Source organism: Orbicella franksi, chromosome 3 (assembly GCF_964199315.1).
Source record: "Orbicella franksi chromosome 3, jaOrbFran1.1, whole genome shotgun sequence".
Taxonomy (NCBI): domain Eukaryota; kingdom Metazoa; phylum Cnidaria; class Anthozoa; order Scleractinia; family Merulinidae; genus Orbicella; species Orbicella franksi.
The window spans coordinates 25,675,986-25,697,731 of record NC_138147.1 but is presented as its reverse complement, the minus strand read 5'-3'; the positions used below and the strand labels follow the sequence as shown (position 1 = coordinate 25,697,731).

Below are 21,746 nucleotides of genomic sequence, written 5' to 3'. Positions count from 1 at the left end.
TATTATGCAAAATAAAATGTTTGTTGTTGTTGTTGTTGTTGCTCGCTCTAGAGGCGGCAACATTCACCTTCATTCATGTTCTGCGTTATTGTATTTTAATCCCTATTTTACAATATAGAATGATTTTCAACTGATTGTCGTAAAACCAAAACCAAACCAATTACTTACCAATAAGATTACTCAGCCAATCGCAAACTATATTAGAACCAACACCAAAGTAATTCTCTGATTACATTCGACACTCAACTGAAAACCGCTCCCGTCTCTCTAAAGACTTCACATATAATTTCCATTAGTGATCGAACATGATAAAAATGTACTTTGAATTGTGCATGACTCAGCTGTTTGTTTGGGTCGCAATGAAGGCAGCCCAGTAAGTGTCGTCACAGAAACTGATAAAAGCACGAATCCGTTCTTGATTAACAAAACTGGTTAAATGTCAGCGAAGTAAAGTAGAGTAAAGAAACAATTTTACGATAACTGTAGAAATTCTCGCGCGCTCATTGGCTAATTTCTTTGTCGATAAGTGGACAGACTCATGAATTTATAATTTATGCGATGCTTTTACGTCAGTTTTCCATGCGTCTCTCCTATCATTGACAATGAATTCCCTAGTAACATGGTCAAAGTAGTCTACGGATCCACTCGGCTATCGTCTCGTGGATCCACAGCTACTTCAACAGTTATGTTATGACGAAATTCATAATTAATAGCCTAATAGACGCATGAAAATTGACTTCAATTTGTTAAACAGAACACATGCCACACTGTGCCTTGGTTCGCTGAAAAACGACAATGGAAGATATTTTTTAGACGTAATTTGGACCAAGAGCTTGACTCGTTATGACGCGGTTAAACACGTTTGTAATCCTACTCTGAGAATATATCAACGCGCAACATAAAATGATTTGTTGTTACTTTTTTTTTTTTTTTTGTCTGGTATGCAATGGTTGTCTTAGGGTATCAGCAAAACATTAAAAGCGCGCGCGCGTGTGTGTGTGGCGGGGAGCGGGGGTGGGGGAAGAGACAGTCTTAGGTTTCAATGAGTCCTGTTGTAGGTAGGTCACTGTGTTACAGAATGTGACCTCACACATGTAGTACATAGTATGAAAAATAAAATAAGATAAAATCCCCGGATCTTGTTCCTTCGGGTCTAACGTAACTGACTCATGTGTTCTGAGTGTGATCTTTGAATCTTTGAAAATCCCACCCCATCATGACAGAAAAAGTGAATTCAACAGGTTATGGGCCCAGACGAGATGTTCTTGGACGATTTGGAAGGTTCATTTTCGATGGGGATGAGCGAAAATACGAGCAATGGGATGTCAAATTCCTGGGCTTCATGAGATTGCAAAAGTTGAAAGACGTTCTCGTGTCCGAGAGCTGGGATGAGGAAGCTAATGCTAGCAAAAACGAGGAGGCGTTTGCCGAACTAATCCAGTTCCTAGATGACAAAAGCCTAGTGCTGGTAATGAGAGATGCAACTGACGATGGAAGAAACGCGCTGCAGATTCTACGAGCCCATTACGCTGGTACTGGGAAGCCAGTGTGATTTCGCTTTACACCGAACTAACATCCTTAGTTAAATCGGTGAATGAGTCTGTCACTGACTATGTAATCAGAGCGGAGACGGCGGCGACAGCTTTGAAAAATGCGGGAGAAACTGTAACTGACAGTCTTCTTAGAGCAACGGCACTCAAAGGATTACCTCAAAGTTACAAACCGTTTGTTGTGGTTGTCACACAGAGCGAGAGGCAACAAACATTTAGCGCATTCAAAGCCTCTCTAAGAAGCTTTGAGGACACTGAGAAAACAAGAACAGCAGGTAATAACGACTCCATTTTGAAAGCAGAAGACAATTTCCAACAGCTAAAACCACCAGTGAGAGGAAAAGGAAATCTTACCTGCTTCAACTGCACTCAACAAGGTCATATAGCTCGTTTCTGTCCCTAGAAGCCCAAAGGAGGGAAGTGTGCAATACTTGTCGCTCAAGTTCGCACAGTGATCAAGCATGTCGTCACAGAAGAAAGAAAGGTGACAGGGTTAATCAAGTATCTGAGAAAACAGACCAGGACATTGAACACTCATTTGTTTTTGAGACTAATCCCCATGAGGATGAGAATGTCTCTGGTAAGCCTACATCTGGGAGGCCAAACACACTATTAGTTGATTGCGGTACAACTGCTCATATTATTACTGATTTGTCTAAGTTCACAAAGTTTAATGACACGTTTAAACCAGACAAGCACTTCACTGAATTAGCAAATGGAACTCGAGCAAATAATGTTGCCCTAAAAAGAGGAGATGTTGATATTACTATCGTCGATTCGCCTGGAACACCTGTGAAGGCAACTTTGCCAAATGCTCTGTTTATACCATCATACCATCTGCCAGTGCCAGTGTGACTTTCCAGCCAGATTCTGCTGAGTTGACGTATAAGGATGGCACAAAGTTTGTCACTGAGAAGCATGGCAGACTGCATTATTTGAACACATATGATAACATCACTGACTCTGATTCCGTAAACTGTGTACGCTCTATGAATGAGTGGCACAAATCCTAGGACACTGTAATTATGATGACATTAAGAAACTAGAGCATGTTGTAGATGGTATGAAGGTTAGCCATGAGAGTTCTGATCAGTTCTAGCAAACCTAGCGACTGTAATGTATGTATACTAGGAAAACTTACACAGAATAGGAATAGAAAGCCTGATGCACTTGCAACTGCCCCTCTAGAGTTAGTTCGCACTGACCTCGCTGGACCTGTTGATCCAACCTCTAAGGAAGGTTTTAAATATTGTTTGGCCTTTACCGATAATTTTTCAGGGGCACTTTTTGTCTACTTTCTGAGGTACAAGAGTGACACAGGGGCTGCTACAGAGAGATTTTTGGCAGAGTCAGCCCCTTATGGTAAGGTGAAATGTATGAGATCTGAAAATGGTGGCGAGTTTACTTCTGTGAATTTTGAGGCACTTCTGAGGAGGAATCGCATAAGGCATCAGATACCTCTGCCCCCTATTCACCACACCAAAACGGCACAGCCGAGCGGCACTGGAGAAATGGAGAGATGCCTGCTCATACAAGCCATTTAGCAAAGGTGTTCTGGCCATATGCTGTTATGGCAGCGGCATACACGCGTAATAGGTGCTGTAACAATCGCTTAAAGCAAACACCTTACTTTGCTCTCACAGGTCAGAGACCTAACTTGTTTAACATGAGAGTTTTCGGGTCTGAATGTTATGCCTATGAGCAGGGGAAAAAGAAGAAGCTAGACGCTAGGTGTACCAAAGGGATTTTTCTGGGGTACGACAAACTAAGCCCCGCTTACCTTGTGTATTTCCCAGAGATTGGTAAGGTCATGAAGCACAGGGTGGTAAAATTCCCTTCAGAGTGTTAATGAGAAACACACTCATACCGGAGGTCTGTTATGTGGTGAAGATGATTTCATGTTGTTAGGGCGTAACACTAACCCAGATATGTGAAGTGCATCTGGTGTTAACAGATCTGAGAAAATCTCAGGCGGACAGGCTGAGGACACTAACCCTGATATGTGTAGTGCATCGGGTGTTAACAGGTCTGAGGAAATCTCAGGCGAACAGGCTGTGAACACTAACCCAGATGTGTGTAGTGCATCTGATTTTGATAGGTCGGAGAAAGTCTCAGGTGAACAAGCTGAGAAGCTTGTGACTGAAGACAAAACTGATGGGAACCCCCAATCTGTGACTGAAGATGCGAGATACCCCACCAGGGAGAGGAGACGCCCAGCATACTGATCTGGATGAGGTTATTGCTGAGAGTGACCAGGTATCATCTAGTGTTGATTATTGTTCTAAGGTTTCAGCTTTTCCCCAGACATGCCAAGAAGCGATTGAATCTCCTGAGTCAGAAAATTGGAAGGCAGCAATGAGAGACGAGATGGATTCTCTTATCGAGAATGAGAAATTTATTCTAACCACCCTACCAGAGAGTAGGAATTCAGTGGGGGACCGTTGGGTGTACACTATCAAAGAAGGTTCTGATGGTGCTTAAACCTACAAGGCTAGGTATATTGCTAAAGGCTATAGTCAAGTGAAAGGTGTAGATTGTCAGGAAACATTTGCCCCACGGCAAATCTCACATCAGTACGTGCTCTGTTGCAAATAGCAGCACAACACGATTTAATTCTACACCAGATGGATATCAAAACGGCATACCTAAATGCATGCTCTCATTGATTGTGAGATATATATGGTCCAAGCTGAAGGTTTTGAAGCCCCTAGTAATTCTAATGGGAGACTTGTGTATAAGGTAAACAAATCCCTGTATGGAATGAAGTAATCAGGTAGAAATTGTAACAATGATTTACACTGTTTCCTACTTGATAACCAGTTTGTTCAGAGTCCAGTTGACAACTGTTTGTATACTAAACAGTTTGGGAGTAAAGTGGTTGTAATACTTGTTTGGGTCGACGACATCATTATTGCAGCAAGTGACATGGTTCATATTTCTTAGGTATTGATTTTGAACAGGGTGATGGCTTTGTGAAGATGAGTCAGAGAAGATACTTAAGCAAAATCCTTGAGAGGTTTGAAATGTGTAGTTGCAAGCCAAGGGCCTTACCTTCTGAGCAAAAGCTTGAGTTTGGTAGCGAAATACATTGTGATCCCAGAAGGTATCGTGAAGCTGTTGGTAGCTTGGTTTATGCTATGACGTGTACCAGACCTGACATATGTTGGGTGGTAAGTAGGTTGTCACAGTTTCTGTCTAGCCTACTTCAGGAACACTGGACTGCAGTGAAACATGTTTTAACGTACTTGAAGGGCACTCTCTACTATGAGCTGTGTTACAGGAAATGTGATGATGGCCTAACTTTGGTTGGTTATAGTGACGCTGACTGGGCGTCATCGGCAGATGATAGGCGAAGTACCAGTGAGTACTGTTTTAGTCTGAACAAAGCTGGCAGTCTTATTTCCTGGAAGTCGAGGAAAAGCCAACGGTGGCGCTGTCATCTTGCGAGGCTGAGTACATTGCACTGTCGCCAGCTGTACAGGAGGGTTTGTACCTCACTCAACTGTTAAGAGATATCGATGAGGTGTGTGGACCAGTTGTGATTTTTGAGGATAATCAGGGCGCAATCGCTCTATCTAAAAACCCTGTAAATCGGCAGTGATCGAAGCATATTGATGTCCGAACAATGCAAAACACTGGTAACGTTGTTGTCAAATATTGTCCCACAGCAGACATGGCAGCTGACCTGATGACTAAGTTAGCAACAAAGTTCAAGTTGCAGAAATTCAGGCGTTACATTTTTGAATAGAATACGTGGTTTTAGTTTACAAAACTTTGTTCCCATTCATAATTGTGCATAACTTTGCTATATTTCACATTTGTCAAGATAATTATATAAACATGGTTATGTCCTAGGCAATATCAGATCAAGTGGAGGTGTTACAGAATGTGACCTCATGCATGTAGTACATAGTGTAATAAAAAAAAAATCCCCGGATCTTGTTCCTTCGGGTCTAACGTAACTGACTCATGTGTTCTAAATGTGATCTTTGAATCTTTAAAAGTCCCACCCCATCATGACAGAAGAAGTGAATTCAACACACTGTACTGAGGGTTACTTTATGACAGATAAATTATCTATTTGGTTGTCTTGCTTCACATGTTTTTGTAGGTATTTATCAAGTTAAATCAGGATGGCATTAGTTTCCGGTTCATCTCTTAGATGACGCACTATGTTTAAGTTTCACACATCAGTAGAATTGTTTCGTTTGACGATAAATGGAGGAGTTATAAAATGATTTCATCCCGCTTGAGGAGCTCCAATAATGTTAATGCAGACTAGACAAGAAAGAAGGCAAACGCAAACAATATTTGTTATTGCATTTTATTTCAATAGCGAATTGAGTATTACTTCAATGAAGTATCTTCGTGTCATCTTTATGAACCTCATTTTAATTCAAAGGTATTAGATGTTCTACATTAGGATCCGTTAAGTTTAAGTTTAATAATACTTTGCCACATAAAAAGAGGGGTGGGGTAGTGACAGCGGGAGACTTACTTCCAGTCCAAGGCCACTCTCTTTTCATTAGTTTTTCTGAAACTGAATTAAGAGTGAAATTGCCTTCTTGTATTGCTATTCAGTCAAGGGGTTTTTAACTTACGTTTTATCCGATAGATGCAATGAAGAAAATTAGTTATTATATTATTTTAGCACAAATATTTCAACTCTCAAGCAGGGATGACTGTTATGTGTGACAGGATAAAATCGAATAAATCTTGCTTTGTGGTCAGTGATCAGGTAATGCTTCACAATACTATGTTGATCTGTGTTTCCTGGGAACACCTGCGAACGAGAAGAATACATCTCAGATTACGTAGTGTGAAGAGTGAACTGCTGGGTGGAATAACACGTTGAAACCTTTGGTATAAACTGCAAAGGAATTTCTTTAATTTCAAAATCTCCGAAGAAAGTAGCCATGCCCATATTATTATATAACGTAGATAGGAACCAGAAAGTGTACCAACGGAAACTATATGAATAAGAAATGAATATCAAACCATGTTATCGACTTCTTTCGAGTTATGTACCTTTTCTTCATTGTTCTCCTTGTAGGCGTTCCAAATGACTCCATCTGTGGAAAGATGTCCTTTGAAGCTGGTGGTCCACACACCGTCTTTCGGTGAACCTTTTATTGCCACTGCACAAACAGAGTGCACTGCACCCATATCAACTTGAAGATAGTCTGTTCTGTCTGCTGTTGTCTTTGCACACCACACAGCCCTTCCCCTCTGCTCATTCAGTCGGCCATAGTATGGAAAATAATCACTGTGATGTGTGCTTGCTGTCATTCTAGCATCCGGGATAATGTTTCTGTCCGCTACACCCACAGACTCACATACTGAAAAAAGGGAATGCGATAAAATGGTGGATATCCTATAAAACAGCAATATCAGCAGTCTCCATGCCCTTGCTGCAGCTAGATTTGCTTACAGCAGTTTTCAAAAACTGAACTTTAAAGGAAGAGTGTAAGTGCTATTGCTATAATTTTGATGGGTTACAATCGGCAATCTGCTTTACCAATTTCCGTTCCTGAGTCAAGCTTTTTCATTCCCGGGCGGGTTTGGCGACAATACCTAATGGTATTTCTTGAAGATGACTGAACGAATGTGGTAACGGTACTTAGGTTATAATGGTGGTTAAAGGAGGAGACAGACTGAATAGGGCGCCATATATTACAAATAGAACGGCAAATTTAAATATTGCGGGTAGTGAGAGGGTGGCCAGTTGGCTATTTACAAAGCGCAACACAGATGAATTCGGGAGCACCGAAAACACAATCATCTAGTGACAGAACTGAAAATTTGAGCCGCCCGGAACCTCCCGATCACAAGTACTGCGCCTATTCATAAGGGCACGCCGCCTCCTGACATCAAAATGAAAGTTACCACTGTCCTGCTCTACTTAATTGATTCAGTCCCTGAGTACGTGTAATGGTTACTAAACGGTTAGAAAGAAACGAAACAGCAGTCATACGCCACCAAATTTTGAGACCGAATGAAGAAGTGCGTTTAGATTTCGTGGCCTATTTGAAAGGGTACCATTTTTTTCTTCATTTAGCTTAAATGACTCGGAAGAACGAAGTCTTTTATGTACTTCACTCTAATTCCTAATCAATACTTAATATTTAAGGTGGGATTAATAGCTGTTGTAACGGTTGATTAGTGTTAAATTCAGAATAGTAATGATCAGAATGGTCAAGTCAAGATGTTTGTTACCTCCTACAGTCAGTTTCATTGCAGCGAACGCCTTGAAAACCTCCGCTGATGACGCCATACAAGTATATATTCCAGAGTCTTCCTTTTTCAGGTTCCAGATTTGAAGTGTTCCATCCACACTGAGTTTTGATCTTCCGAAAGGTAGCGCGACGTTTTGTTTAGTCCACGTGACCGTCGGCTGAGGGTTCCCGGTAGCCTGACAAGGGACTGTTATATTTTGCTGTTGGCCCACTTCCAACCTCGCAGGCGGACTGACTGTAAACTGTGGTAGTTCCACGACAACGAGTTGAGTAACAGCTGATTCATGTCCTAAGATATTTGACGCTTCGCACTTGTACAAGCCGGAATCTGTTTTTTGAGCATTTATTATTGACAGTTGTCCATCTTTTGAAACAGCTCTTGTTCGCGTCAGCTCACCTAGTACTTTAGTCCACGTGATCACTGCAGGAGGAAAGGCGGTCACCTGACATTCAGGTAAGGTGACCTTTTTGTCCTTTTCAACCTACGATGGGCCAAGAGAAAGAAATATCTTCGGCTTACCTGTGAGGAAAACAAAACAAAACCAGAAAAAGAAACGCATAATTTTACATAATTTTTTTTCTTTTTCTGACGAAATATCAGCAATTCATATCACTTAAGTGTCCTAGATTATTATTATTATTATTATTATTATTATTTTATTTTTTTATTATTATTTTTTTTTTTAGTTAAATATTTGCGAGATTCCATACTGAAAAAAATTCATCATACATAGATGGGACATTCTGGGCTCATTTCTAACATGTTTTCTCTTGGGTACGGCGAAGCAGACATCAGGAAGCTGGTCAGCCTCTTTGAAGACAAAAAAAGCGGTTCTAAACGAGGCATTAGTATTTCTTTAACCTACACACTATCTGCGTCAGGAAACGTTTCGTTTTGTATGTTTCTAGCATATTTTCTTTCAAGAAAGTTATGGTTAGGAAGGAGATAAAGTGATGAAATTTGTAACCTACTCTGTATGATGAGAGTTGCAACTTTTTCATCAATCCCCAGAAGATTTCTCGCCACGCATATGTATTTCCCAGAATCCTCTAGCCGAACATCTTTTATCTGCAGCAAACCATCTGACGTCACTTTGGTCCTGTCGCTAGTTAACGATCCATTCACCTTGGTCCAAGTTACATTCGCTGTCGGATTCCCAGAAGCCGAGCAAAAGAAAACGGCAGCGTTGCTTTCGTTGACAGTCAGTTGCAAAGCCGGAGTTATCGTCACTTTTGGCACAGAAATCGATTCTCCGGGTTCACCTTTAATCCCTGGGATACCCGGTGGCCCGATATCTCCTTTAATTCCTTTTTCTCCTCTAATCCCCGGTGGTCCCATAATCCCTTGTTTTCCGCTCTTACCAGGCGGTCCCATAATTCCTTGGGAACCTTTCCTACCCCTCCTCCCTTCGTTGCCTTTGTTGCCCTTGGTTCCAACTCTCCCCGGAGGTCCCGGCCGTCCACGTGGGCAGACGTTGAAGTTTCCACGTTTTTGGCAAATCTTTAAACTGGTGGTAAACATATCTTCGAGTACTTGTCTTATGTGGTACGAGTCATTAGAAGAAATAGGACCTGGAATAATTCGTTTGAATCTTTGTTTTGAGTCGTTGTCTGTGTCTTGCCCTGTGGGAGCTGTAAGACAAAAACAAGGGAATTAAGAACGCACGATCATGGAGTGTGGCTTAGAAAACTAACTTCTACAAAACATATTTTCATTTATGGAAACCTAAATGCGAAGGTCAAGTTAAAAAAGAAAAATACCTAAATGTGCTGAAGTCGTTAAATGTGTGATTGTTACAAAATAAGCTAAGAAGGAAAGTTACGTCAACTTGTGTTATCAAATTGAACAGATTTGGTAGACTTTTCCCTGTCCTGTCGTTGTAACCTGGAAAAACCGATTAAAAATAATTACATTTTCCTGTTCCTTGAGCAGTTACTTTCTTTTATTCCATAAGTATACTCAGACATGATTTTTGTACAGCTTCAGACCAAAAATGCAGCCAAATTGTCGTCATTGATAAAGTTGCTTTAATGAGTATTAATGGCATCTTAGAAAATTCTTTCATTTCCGCTGTAATAGACACTGTGTGTTTTTTTTTCAGTCTCGCGATCCAAGATTCAAAGGGCTTACTAAAAGAATTTCAATAGAAGTTCACATTACACCATGCGAGACGTTATGTTTCCCTTGAGATGCCCTACTTCACATCACGTTCCTTAGTCCCAGAGAACTTCTATTTTCTTTTTATTCCTTAATCAAATTTGTACTAGGGTACACATCACATCTACTCCAAAATGAATAACGGCATGGCATAAACAAGGATAAGCGTTACCCTATTCTAACTTAAACGTAAGTATGTAACGCAATTCAGTGGAATCTACAATAGAAGGTCTAGAAGGATTTTGTTTACGACAGAAGGTCATGAGGCTTTTATATCTAATTAAATTGTTATATGTTATTTTGAATGTATGACTTGCTTTAAAATGAATTATTTCTTTAGACATATAAAAAGTAAATATATAAATAAATAAAAAAAAATTGAAAAGCAATCAAGGAATATGAAGAATGACCAGCTTTCCTTTTTTTTTTTTTGCTATGTATAGTTAAGTAAAAGAGAATAAGGAAAAACAGCTATGACATTACAGAGACGACTGAAAAATTCTGCTAAGTAGGAGCTTTCATGTTCGAGACATCCTACCTTCATTGCAAGCCTTCGCCATTTCACCATTGCTCTCTTTAAGCTTCGGAATGACTTCCTCGACAGCCATCAACCTTTGATCGTAATCACCAAACTTTAACTCGTTCCTAATGAATCCAGCAGAGTAAAGAAGCAAACAGAACACAGACAACACTGTACCAGGGCTCACTGAAGAACTACGATCTTTGGAAGACATTTTGTATGGCGTTGTTTTTACCAAGAACTCGACTTGTTATGTCACGACTACGACTTCTCAATGAGATTAAGGGAATACCAACACGTATCGCGAGAGCAAATTTTTCCCAGTGAGGTATGCAAAGGTTATTTTTGGGCATCAGTTTAACCACAGGGGTCATGTGGAGAGTGTGGAAAATGGGTGGGAAGAGGGGGCGGCGGGGTGAGGAGGTAGGGACCGGGGTGGGAGTCAGAACATCTTAGTTTTCAATGATACGATAGTCACAAAGATTCTAGATACGTCCTGTTTCAGATCAATCATTTTGCTGTTTGTTTGTTTGTTTGTTTGTTTGTTTTGGGGGGGGGGGGGGGCTGCACTATAAGGCTATATTTAAAATTGTCCAGTTTTAAACCGTTTTAAATGCAATCCAAGCAAGAGCAGGCTTTTGTATCGATTGTTTCACACGGAATTTCTTGAAACTGATGGCATATAGTTTTCAGCTTCGATTTTGCCGATAACCAGAGCTCAGCAAAGGAAATTGTTCGCGGCCAGGTCTGCCTCTGAACTTTACAACCTACAAGTCGGATATGCGCACAATATGAAGACAGTGCAGGATCTTTAGCTAAGGTATATTTTATTGTGTAAATAGTGTCCCCAATTAGTTTTTTTAAGCTAAATACTATTGACACTTAAATAAAGTTATTCATTCATTCATTCATTCGACGTTCGACAGCAGACGAGGAAAGAAAGAAGACAGCATACCCAAATAAAGTGTTACCGCGTTTTATTTCAATTACTACCGAATTGAGTATTTCCTAATGAACATCGTTCTATTTCTAAGGTATTGGACTATTAGAACGGTTTTCAATTGAGTGTCGTAAAGCCAAAACCAAAACCAATTACTTACCAATTAGACTTCTCAGCTAATCTCAAACTGTAGTAAAACCAAAACCAAGACCAAAGTAATTGTCTAATTACTTTCGACACTCAACTGAAAACCGCTCTATTGCATTGTGTAATTAATATACTTTCTATACTAGGGCCCAGTTGTTTAAAGCATTATTAGGCTATTCCAGAATTAGGTTGAAATTTCTATGTCATTTTGTAACTTTTCAGTGAGGTGTTCTGGTTATAGTTTTGACTAATGTTGATCTCAGCAAAATGGTAGCTGTGAAAATAACACTTTCCAAACCACAGCAATTGAAATTTGGATTAAGTTTCAATCCTGGATTAGCGTCAATGAGCTCAAGAAAAGCGCTTCTAGACCCACCTGTTTCGCCAGTGCAGACTAGAATTTAAACCAACTATTATACACACCTGAGACTTAACGAAAAAAAAAAACGACTAAATAATAATAAAAAAAAAAATAAGCAAAAAGTAAAATATTCAATTAAGTTTAGATAAATAAATAAATACACCGATGAAGGCTTCAAAATCTCTGCTACAAAGCAAAGGCTAAAAACAATCTCAAAACATAACAATAGTTAAATACCAGCTGGGGATAATACACCAGCAAACAAATGAAACTTACATTTATCTTACAAAGGAACAAAAGTGATGATTTTTCACAATTTAATAATTATAATAATAGAAAACTGAACTAAATCTACAACTGTTGAACATACAACTACTAAACTTTAAAGAGACATATCTTCGAAAATATTGGCGCTTTTTCATTTCTTTGCTCGCTCTAGAGGCGGCAACCTTAACCTGAGAAATGTTCTGTGTTATTATTGTAATCAGTATTTTACAATACAGAGCGATTTTCAACTCAGTGTCGTATACCAAAACCAAACCAAATACTTACCAATCAGACTACTCAACCAATCTCAAACCGTAGTAGAACCAAAACCAAACTCACGTTATTCACGTTATTCACGTTAAACTCACGTTATGCCTTCTATTATTTTAAAGGTTCCGTTATTAGTTGATATCATTGCATACCCGCTCAATGACAACCAATCCGTTTCGATCCCATTGCATCAGCCATTGGTCTTAACCCTCGGACGTACAAGCTAACTCATACCCCCACCGTGGTACAAGAGGGGGTGGATGGACCCCCCTGGGTTTTTGTACTGTTAAGGCAGAGCGAAAGAAATTTACATTGATTAGATAGCCCTGAGTTTGCTCTATAAGATGATACCATTTTTGTTGGCTATGATGTCATATGACATCAAGTGACGTAATTTGACCCCGCCATCTTGGATCCGCAGTCTTGGAGTTTACTGTTTTCTTAAAAAGTCAAGAATGACGGAAATTAACACAAAATGAAGCCGCAATGCTTATGAAATATACAAATACATGAATTTCTGCAATTTGATGAAGAAAACTGGAAAAAAGCTACTCAATTATCTCAAAAAAGTTGATTTTTGGCCAAACTTACATGAAACTTGATGATTGCCATGGCATCATCAATAATGATGGACACGCAACTGACATATCAGAATTTCCGCAGAGAATGAAGGAACAGCTAATGAAAGTTTCAGCCCCTTAGAGTAAATCGTCTCTTCAACACTTTAAAAAAAGCCTAATTGGGGAGGGGGGTGTTGGTGGCATCTACCCCCCCTCCTTGTACGTCCGAGGGTTAGGTGCAACGCCTTTTTTTCCGTGCTGGATGTCTAGAAAAGACTCGTTGGAAATGGGCAATATGTTAAACAAGGCTGACCTTAACCTTTGGACACAAAGTTTCGAAATCTCTTCAGTCTTGTAAGTTCGTGTGAAAGAAATAGTCTCTCTTATTTTCCGTTAACGTTAAACGTGAAACGCCTATGTTATTTTCCGTAAATTGTCAAAAGACCCTTTTTTCCTGGAACGCGATCAAATCCCTTTTACCACGCTCTAAAATTGAGGATTATATGCATTCTTTTCAACTTTAATATAGGCTCGATTTTAACGATTTTAACCGATAACCAGAACTCTGCAAAGAAGCAGTCAGGACAGCCCCTAGACTTTGTAACCTGGATCTCGCATGCTAACACGATATGAAAACAGTGCAGGACCTTAAAATTCGAATTGAGTATTATATCAGTGAAGTATCTTTGCGTTATCTTTATGAACATCATTCTAATTTAAAGGTATTTAGATGTTCTACATTAGGATCCGTTTAATTTAAGTTCAAGTTTAAGCATAGTTAGTAGAGGGGACTGGTTATGAAGCCCGGTAAACATCAAAGGAGCAAACAAAGATGCCAAGATTTATGTTGGAAGGTCCACAACCGTGCACAATCTTTTGTTTTGCGCTCATACACTATGCATGAATTACGTAACCAACACGTTTCTATTGGTTAGTTCCTCAGTACGGAGTAAACTACTGTTGTGTTTTGTGCACGGTCAAGGCCAAAAAAGCGAACAAAAACATACCGCAAAGAACTTTGAAGGGTTTCATAACCATTCCCCTCTATTAACTATGGTTTAAGGTTTAATAATACCTTGCCACATACACAAAATCAAAAACCCGAGTGGCGAGATAGTGACAGAGGGAAACTTATTTCGCATTCTAAGGCTACTCGCCTTTCATCAGTTTTCCTGAAACTGAATTAAGAGTAAAACTGCCTTCTTTATTGCTTTCCAGTCAAGAACTTTTAAATTTAAGTTTTATCTGATAAATACAATGAAGATGAAAGGCCCTTCGGGCTGCCTCGTGTCATTAGTGCCGGCGTGTTGAATCGATAAAATTGATAATCGATAAAAAACCAATTGAAGAGATACTCTGTAATTCGTAGAAGAAGATATTTTCTTAACCATTTAACTATAAAACACTGCGACAGTATGGAAAATCTTAAAACCAAAATAAATAAATAAATAAATAAAACGACGACGTTTCGACGTTCGATTAACGTCATTATCAAGTCAACTGCGTGAATAAAATGGGTCAAATTTAAATATAAACTAAGAATTCCTAAGAGACACGAATGCAAAGAAACAATGATAAAAATTGATAAAAAAATTCTAAAAAGTGCTAATAGATATATATAATATAACATATTTGCGCGCAAAGAGCCACGTAAAAAGTTTGGCACGAATCGAGTCTTTCTGTATATTTAACATAGGGCTCAATTCTTCAATGAAAAGCATTTCAAAAAATAAACAATCAAACTTCGATCTGCATTTCTTCAAAATAGAAAATTGTTTGTAAAGCAGACTTCGTTAGCTTATGCTCCTCTATGTGCCTGCCGATTGCTGAGTATTTGTGTTCGCTGATGCGTTGGTGTAAATGTCGGGTTGTGTACCCAACATAATCTGCGTCGCACAGGTTACATTGAAATTTGTAAACCACGCATTGATTCAGTGCTAACAATAAGGGGCTTCTTCTCTTTCGGAGCGAGCACCTGGCCCATCGTCTTCCTTTGGGAGACAGGTTTAATGTGGACAACGATGTTGGTGTTCAGAATCTGCATTTGTCTTTCGACTGAATAAAATGGTAGTGGAATCATGATAGAAGGGGTGTCGTCACTATCAAAATTTAAGGAATCATCAAAAAGCGATCTTGTTAAAGATTATTAGTTACATGATTAGTCATATGTATTCACATTATGTTAGATTGCAGTTGTGTCATTGGTGTCATTTAGTCTTTCGTTAAATAGTGTCACCGTTCTGAGCCATATTAGATGTTCTGTTATAGCGGAGCTCCGTCGGCCCGAAGTGCCGCCAAGCGGAGCCCCATACTCATATAGGAAAGAAAAGGAAACCAATGAGTTGATTTTCTCATGGTTATCATGGCTAGTGGTATTGCTCGTGGGCGCGTGCGCACGACAACAACGACGACGGAGTCGTGCAACATGGCGGCCATACTCCAAATAATAGGTTGACAGAGACATGCAGCCTTGGTTTACCGTGTACTTCTTTGGTATTGGACATCCATGTTATAATCCCTTGACATCTGTCAAAACAAGGTATCCGCTGACTAGTATCACGTGACCATATCGCGGACTCAATTTTACCGCTCAGGTCGCGTGTTTTTTTGAAGTTGACCGCTGACCAGGTGCTGGTCTTCGATTGGATCACGGGCTAATCTCAGGTTAACTTGTTGAATACAGGGCAGGATTGCTCGGAAGCCGGTTAACGCTAACCCAGGATTAAAAGTTAACCGAATTATAACTTTTTCTTCTACACACATGTTTTTTGCTGCTTTGTTTTGTGTATATAGTGATTGTTCAACCTCAAAACAGGAGGCCAAACAATATACAGAAAACCTCAGCGCAAAGTTACAAAACTCAAATCAAAATTCTACCTTTTCCTGGGTTAGCTTAATTTGGCTCTGAACAACCCGGCCCAGGAGCTACGCTTTTAGGCTGGCCTAAATCTATATATTAGTTAATATAAATATCCGCATAATGTTACTATGTTTTATTAGTTGTCAAAGTTCTAAAATCGTGTGCTTCTCTTATATGAAAATTTTATACTCATATATAAATTCAATTATTGCAGACTTCCCTAATAGCGTAGTAATAGCTTTTTTTCCCTCGTCTTTTCCTTTCTTTTAATGTGTGCATTTGTGCTATCTTGCTGACCTATAATTTATTTCCATTTAACGCTGATGTCAATTGGCTGCTTGTATGTTCAGATTTCAACTGTTCAATATAAAAAAACTCTCTTTATTTTAAGTTGAGAAAAATTATAAGTATGATCTAGAATTTCCGTTAAAACTAGAAACATCACACTTATCTCGACAATTCCCCCAATATTAAGACGTTTAAAAACATGGGAATTCTTGTCCTGAAAAAGATGCCCATTAACACGTGTGTTAAAATGCCTATTGGTTTCACCAATATAACGAACTCCACAGCTCGCACAAGTAAACTGATAAACAACACGTGATTTAAGAGAATCGGGAACGACATCTTTAGGACTAAACATATCTTTAAGTTTGAATGGAGAGAAAATAATTTTTACGTGTAGGTTTTTGCAATACTTTTTAATAATTATTAATAGATGAAAATTGTCTTCCCGTGTAAGAATAATAATAACCGATATAAGGTAACTTGTAGAAATGACAGTTGGATGTATCAGATTTGGAAGTCTCCTTTTCTGTTGTTCTAACCCTACTAAGATAAACTTTAACTGATTTGTCAATAAGCCACTTAGGAAACATACTGCGTTTCAAATATAACAAAGATTTTTTATGTCATTATGAAAACCCTGAGAAGTGTTATTTCTTTTTTAGGCCCGGTCTATGAGAGTTTTGATCAACCCTAATTGAAATTTACATGTAAAGGGAGTAAAGCTAAAATGATAAAAACAAGTAATATGTGCACAAGCCTTGATGATCACAAGCACTGTGCATAGATAACAATACATCTAAAACTGGCAACTGACCCTTTTCCTCTGTTCCATAGTAAACTTAACTGTTAGGATGGCAGGTATTAAGATATTGAAAAAAAAAAACAAACGAGCATCATTAGATTTTGAAACAACAAATATCATCTACATACTATCTATCTGTAGTACCTTGGGACCAGTGTAGTTCTTTATTCAAAGCTTTTCATAATGACCCATGAAAAAATTGGCTCACTTGAACACGGGGGTTAAAGGGGAACCCATAGCTATTCCACCTATTTGATTATAAAAGGAACCGTTGAATTAAAAAAAAAAAAACATGGGTGTGGCTAATAGTATTAGAGAGTTTCTTAAGTTGAATTTTCTTGCGTTTGAGGTCTGGCACAGCATTTCTTTTAAAAACAGCATTGACAGCTAAATCGAAATTTTTGTAAAGAGACTAGTAGCATCATATGAGACTAAAAAAAATTCACTGAATCTACATCTTGAATTTCCCTAACAAATTAAAGAGAAAGTATCTGTAGCACAAAACTCTGACGAGAAGTGGGGCTTAAGTAAACAACAAAGATACTTTCCTCCCGTGGAGGAGACAATAGGTCTGAAAGGAGGAACAGTTGATCTAGAATCTTTGACTTTATGTAATTTAAGTAAACCATAAAACCTAGCTGGTTGAGAACCAGTAGGATAAACATCTCGGTATGAACCAAACCATTTTTCTTAAGCTTACGTGAATACCGTTGTAACGCGATATTAAATCAGATTGCAATTTCTTAATTTAGAATCAGGTCACTCTACAAATCACCCATTGCATTATTGTAGACTACCTTATCAAGCACCACAACACCATTACCTTTATCAGGTCTTAGGATAATGATGTTTTTGTTCTTTTTGAGTTTCTTCAGTCATTTAGCGAAGGCTTGAACAAAGTTGACATAAATGGTTGCCAAAAGCTGGATTTCACTTCTTACTTCATTGCTTTTGCTTTTGTCCGCGAGATGTCTTTTAAGATCTTGGTGAAGACGTTCAAATGCTTTAAAAACGTGACTTTTGTTTAGATACGGTGGTTTTATGGAACACGTAAGACCAAATTTTAAAAATGTCAAGTTCTTCTTCAGACAATTTGTTATACGAAATGTTGAAAACTGTATCTTTGTGAGTAAAAAGAACAGGAGAATTCATTGTGAGGCCCTAAAGCTTCTTCTTATGTACCTTGACAAATTCGTTGACTTTTCGCTGAACATTGTCTTGCGTGACTTTCTTGAGAATGAGTAGTTCACTGTTGTTCAAACCCTCATCGACGTGATCACAATGAAAGCGTTACACCGCCGGCAGCATTGCGAATGCAGTTCGATATACAGTAAGATATTTATCACAAACCTAACAATTAATTTTTGTGAGTTATTTACCTGTTTGCTTATTCGCCGAAAATGCGCTAAAGAGATTAGTTTGCGTGACTAAAACCCATATTTGTTGTCAAATTTAATTTAAACGCAAGCGAGTTGCGTGAGCCCAGGGATCGGACATTAACAAAATAAAATGCTAAAAACAGCCTGTCACAAATGGTTACAAATGCTTGAGTCTCCAAGGTCTGCGTCCCAGTCCCCCCGACAAACAAAATCAATAGTGTCTTGAATCTGTACAGCGTGATTGAAACAAAATCAATAGCACCAAACGTTGTCAATTTATCGCCGGTTTTGTACCTGGCTTTCGAAGCCAAAATTGATTAACACGTATGTTCCCTGAACCATATCTGTCTACCTATCTATCTTCACAGGAATCTTACATTAGAAACGTTAAGAATGGTTAGACAGGAATATTTTACACAGGAATGTACGGCTTTGGTCATGTGGACACGAGGCAAATATTAGTTATTATATTATTTTAGCACAAACATTTCAACTCTCAAACAGGGATGAACTTTATGTGTGACAGGATAAAATCGAATAAATCTTGCTTTGACGTCAGTGCTCAGAGAATGCTTCACAATGCTATGTTGATCCGTGTTTCCTGGGAACACCTGCGAATGAGAAGAATAGATCACAGATTACATAGTGTGTACAATAAATTGTCGGCAAAATCTCCGGAGAAATTCCGTTTAGTTATGCCAATGGTCATCCCCAACTACCAGGCGCATTTTTTTTGTTAAGCTCTGATCCCTAAACTCTTACCTATCATGAGATAGTCTTGAATGGAAATTGTAAACAATTATTGGATGAGGTTTTTGTGATATCCGGAATAGGCGTTATCAGCAAAAGCTTAAGGCTTAGGGCGAGACCTTGATTATTTCGGAAATCACAAAAACCGAATCTCATAATTGTTTTATTATACATTGTTTTAAAGAAAATAACGACAAACGCATTATCGCACCGAACACAGTTTATTTTCGACAAGCCATGTTCTTACGTGAACTTGACATTGCTCTTAAAAATCATGCATTGCGCGCGCAACCTACAGATTATTTATTAATCTACTAGCAGATTAGTGAATAATCTGAAGGTGAATTAACTGTATGCTTTTAGCAATAAGAAGACAGATGGTGACTACAACAGTATAATAAAGAGAAAAGATAGGTCACCTAAATTCAGGATATCACCTGACTTCCAGTACGATACCTTTTCTTCATTGTTCTCCTTGTAGGCGTTCCAATTGACTCCATCTGTAGAAAGATGTACTTTGTAGCTGGTGGTCCACGCATCGTCTTTCTGTGGGCCTTGTGTTGCAACTTCGCAAACAGAGTGCACTGTACCCATATCAACTTGAAGATAGTCTGTTCTGTCTGTATTTGTCTCAGTACACCACGCTGCCCTTTCCCTTTGTTCATTCAGGCGGCCATAGTATGGACGATATCTATTATCATAAAATGTGCTTGCGGTCATTCTAGCATCTGGTATTTTATTCCTATCCTCTACACCAACAGCTTCACATACTGAAAGACAAACCGAAAATGTAGTGAGTATTGTTTCTGCTTGACGTTATACTAACACCCAATATTATGTTTCTGTCCGCAACACTTAACGACTCACACAATGAAGAAAAAAGGGGAATAGCACCGACCTCAATCACAACAAAACAAATCTTAGAAACAGTCATATTAGCGCTCCCCATGCAAATCCCTGCTACTCTGTTTGCCTAAAGCATTCTTCAAAAACCGATCTCCTAATTTTAAAGGCGTAAGGGCTTAAGTGTAAATAACTGTAGTAGGTTGGAATCTGCTTTACCAAATTCTGTTCCAAAGTCAAGCTGATTCACCCTCAGACGTACAATTAAGCTTCATACCCCGACCGTGACACAAAAGGGAGATTGATGGAGCCCCCACAGAGTTTTTGTTTTTGCAAGATCATCAAAGTCATTTGATGCTCAGAGGCATTCCTCAGCTTGCTCTAATAACGATATGTTTTTTAGCAGATCAGCTTGTGTGATCGTCTGGGTGAGGGTAATTCTGAAAAGAACTGTTGTTGGTGACTAGTCACCAACTATGATCTGTTTTTCTATTGGTCATGAAGCGATATGACGTCACCTTAGGTCCAATGTCAGGCAGCTTAGATCCGCCATCTTGGACCTCACCATTTTCCCAAAAAATGCAGAAAGCAACATCAAGACAACCTTAAACTACTGTTAACATCGTTATTGCTAGCAGTATTAGAGCTGTTTTCGAATGAGTGTCATAAAACCAGAACCACATTAAAGTAAGTAACTCACACTAATCACAAAGAACAGAAGCAATCCAATAAAACCAATCAAAACCTAAGAATATACATGTCGACAACGAGAAGCGAGGGAAAACGCGTGCGCGTTAATGTCGATTGGTAGTTTTTACTTCTGATTAGATGACAAAATAGGGCGAGATTTTTAAGAAAATCACCTAACGAAGTAGCAAATGCAAATCGCTCTCACTCAAGTGAAAACTGCTCTATAATTTAGTACCATCAACTCTTGTTACACTTTTGTTGGTAGGTTTTTTTGCCAGCTGTAATAGAATAAAATCTCAAAAAATAAGAAAATACTGTAAATTGAAGGCAAATTAATACAGATTGATAAATGGCGTAATGAAAAAGAATCTAAGTTTGCAACACTGTTCAAGAAAACGGACAAAAGAAAAACAAAAACAAAGAAGAATTCTGTCAAAAAAGAGATGAAATGTGGTTTGACCTGCCTGCCAAAATGCGGTCGCTATGGCAATGCCAAACGACATAGAAAAACAGTTCACACGAACGTGGAATATTTCCACAAGGGATTATTTTAACGAATTTCGATTAATTAATTAATTAATGGATTGATTGATTGATTGATCGACTGACTGACTGGCTTAATGACTGATTAATTGACTGATTAATTGATTGACTGATTAATTGATTGACTGATTAATTGATTGATTGATTGATTGATTGATTGATTGATAAATGCACTGTTCACATTGTCGCTATTGTGCAATGGCTGAGATGTCCGGATTCTCAAAAGTGGATCTCTTGTTATTTGGCTCTTCTCGTGAGTTTATCAAACGAAGAAAACGTTCTGTCGCGTTCAGGGATTTAAAAGAAAAGTCCAAACGGTTTCAGTTTGTTTTGTATCTTAATGTGTTAAACATTTGTTTGTAGAGATATTAGTGTTTTCCTTGCATAAGCTATATGTTTAATGTAGGTGTACGTGAGCTCTCGGAACAAATCATTTAAGGTAAAAATAATAAAAATAACGAAACAAGACAGAAATCTTAAAGCTATGACGATTTAAGTGATTTATTTGTTAAACCTACCATCTGTAGAAGGTATCTCTGGTGCTGCTATTGAAAGATAAAAAAACAAAACACACAACATAAG

At 38.6% G+C, this 21,746-nt stretch overlaps 1 protein-coding gene and 1 pseudogene across 2 annotated transcripts; both read right to left on the bottom strand.

The window, feature by feature from the left end:
• Nucleotides 1–4,303: 4,303 nt before the first annotated feature.
• Nucleotides 4,304–11,353, bottom strand: LOC145482796 (uncharacterized; annotated as a pseudogene). Its single transcript, XR_014048817.1, has 5 exons — nt 10,483–11,353; nt 8,759–9,418; nt 7,767–8,306; nt 6,579–6,889; nt 4,304–6,333 (listed from the first exon to the last, which is right to left on the bottom strand). The product of XR_014048817.1 is annotated as an uncharacterized LOC145482796 (transcript).
• Nucleotides 11,354–17,474: 6,121 nt separating this feature from the next.
• On the bottom strand, nt 17,475–21,743 carry LOC145482882 (lactadherin-like). Its single transcript, XM_081461521.1, has 3 exons — nt 21,683–21,743; nt 19,545–19,858; nt 17,475–18,949 (listed from the first exon to the last, which is right to left on the bottom strand). The coding sequence occupies exons 1-3, from the start codon at nt 21,741–21,743 to the stop codon at nt 18,809–18,811; spliced, it is 516 nt and encodes a 171-aa protein (XP_081317647.1). The 3' UTR covers nt 17,475–18,808.
• Nucleotides 21,744–21,746: the final 3 nt, after the last annotated feature.

Excerpts from the sequence above, each read along its gene's own strand:
- LOC145482882 (XM_081461521.1), bottom strand. The coding sequence starts at position 21,743 with ATGTTGTGTGTTTTGTTTTTTTATCTTTCAATAGCAGCACCAGAGATA. Across the intron at positions 19,859-21,682 it reads AGAGATACCTTCTACAGATG|TATGTGAAGCTGTTGGTGTA; the intron begins GTAGGTTTAACA and ends TTTGTCTTTCAG. Across the intron at positions 18,950-19,544 it reads AGGAGAACAATGAAGAAAAG|GTGTTCCCAGGAAACACGGA; the intron begins GTATCGTACTGG and ends TCTCATTCGCAG.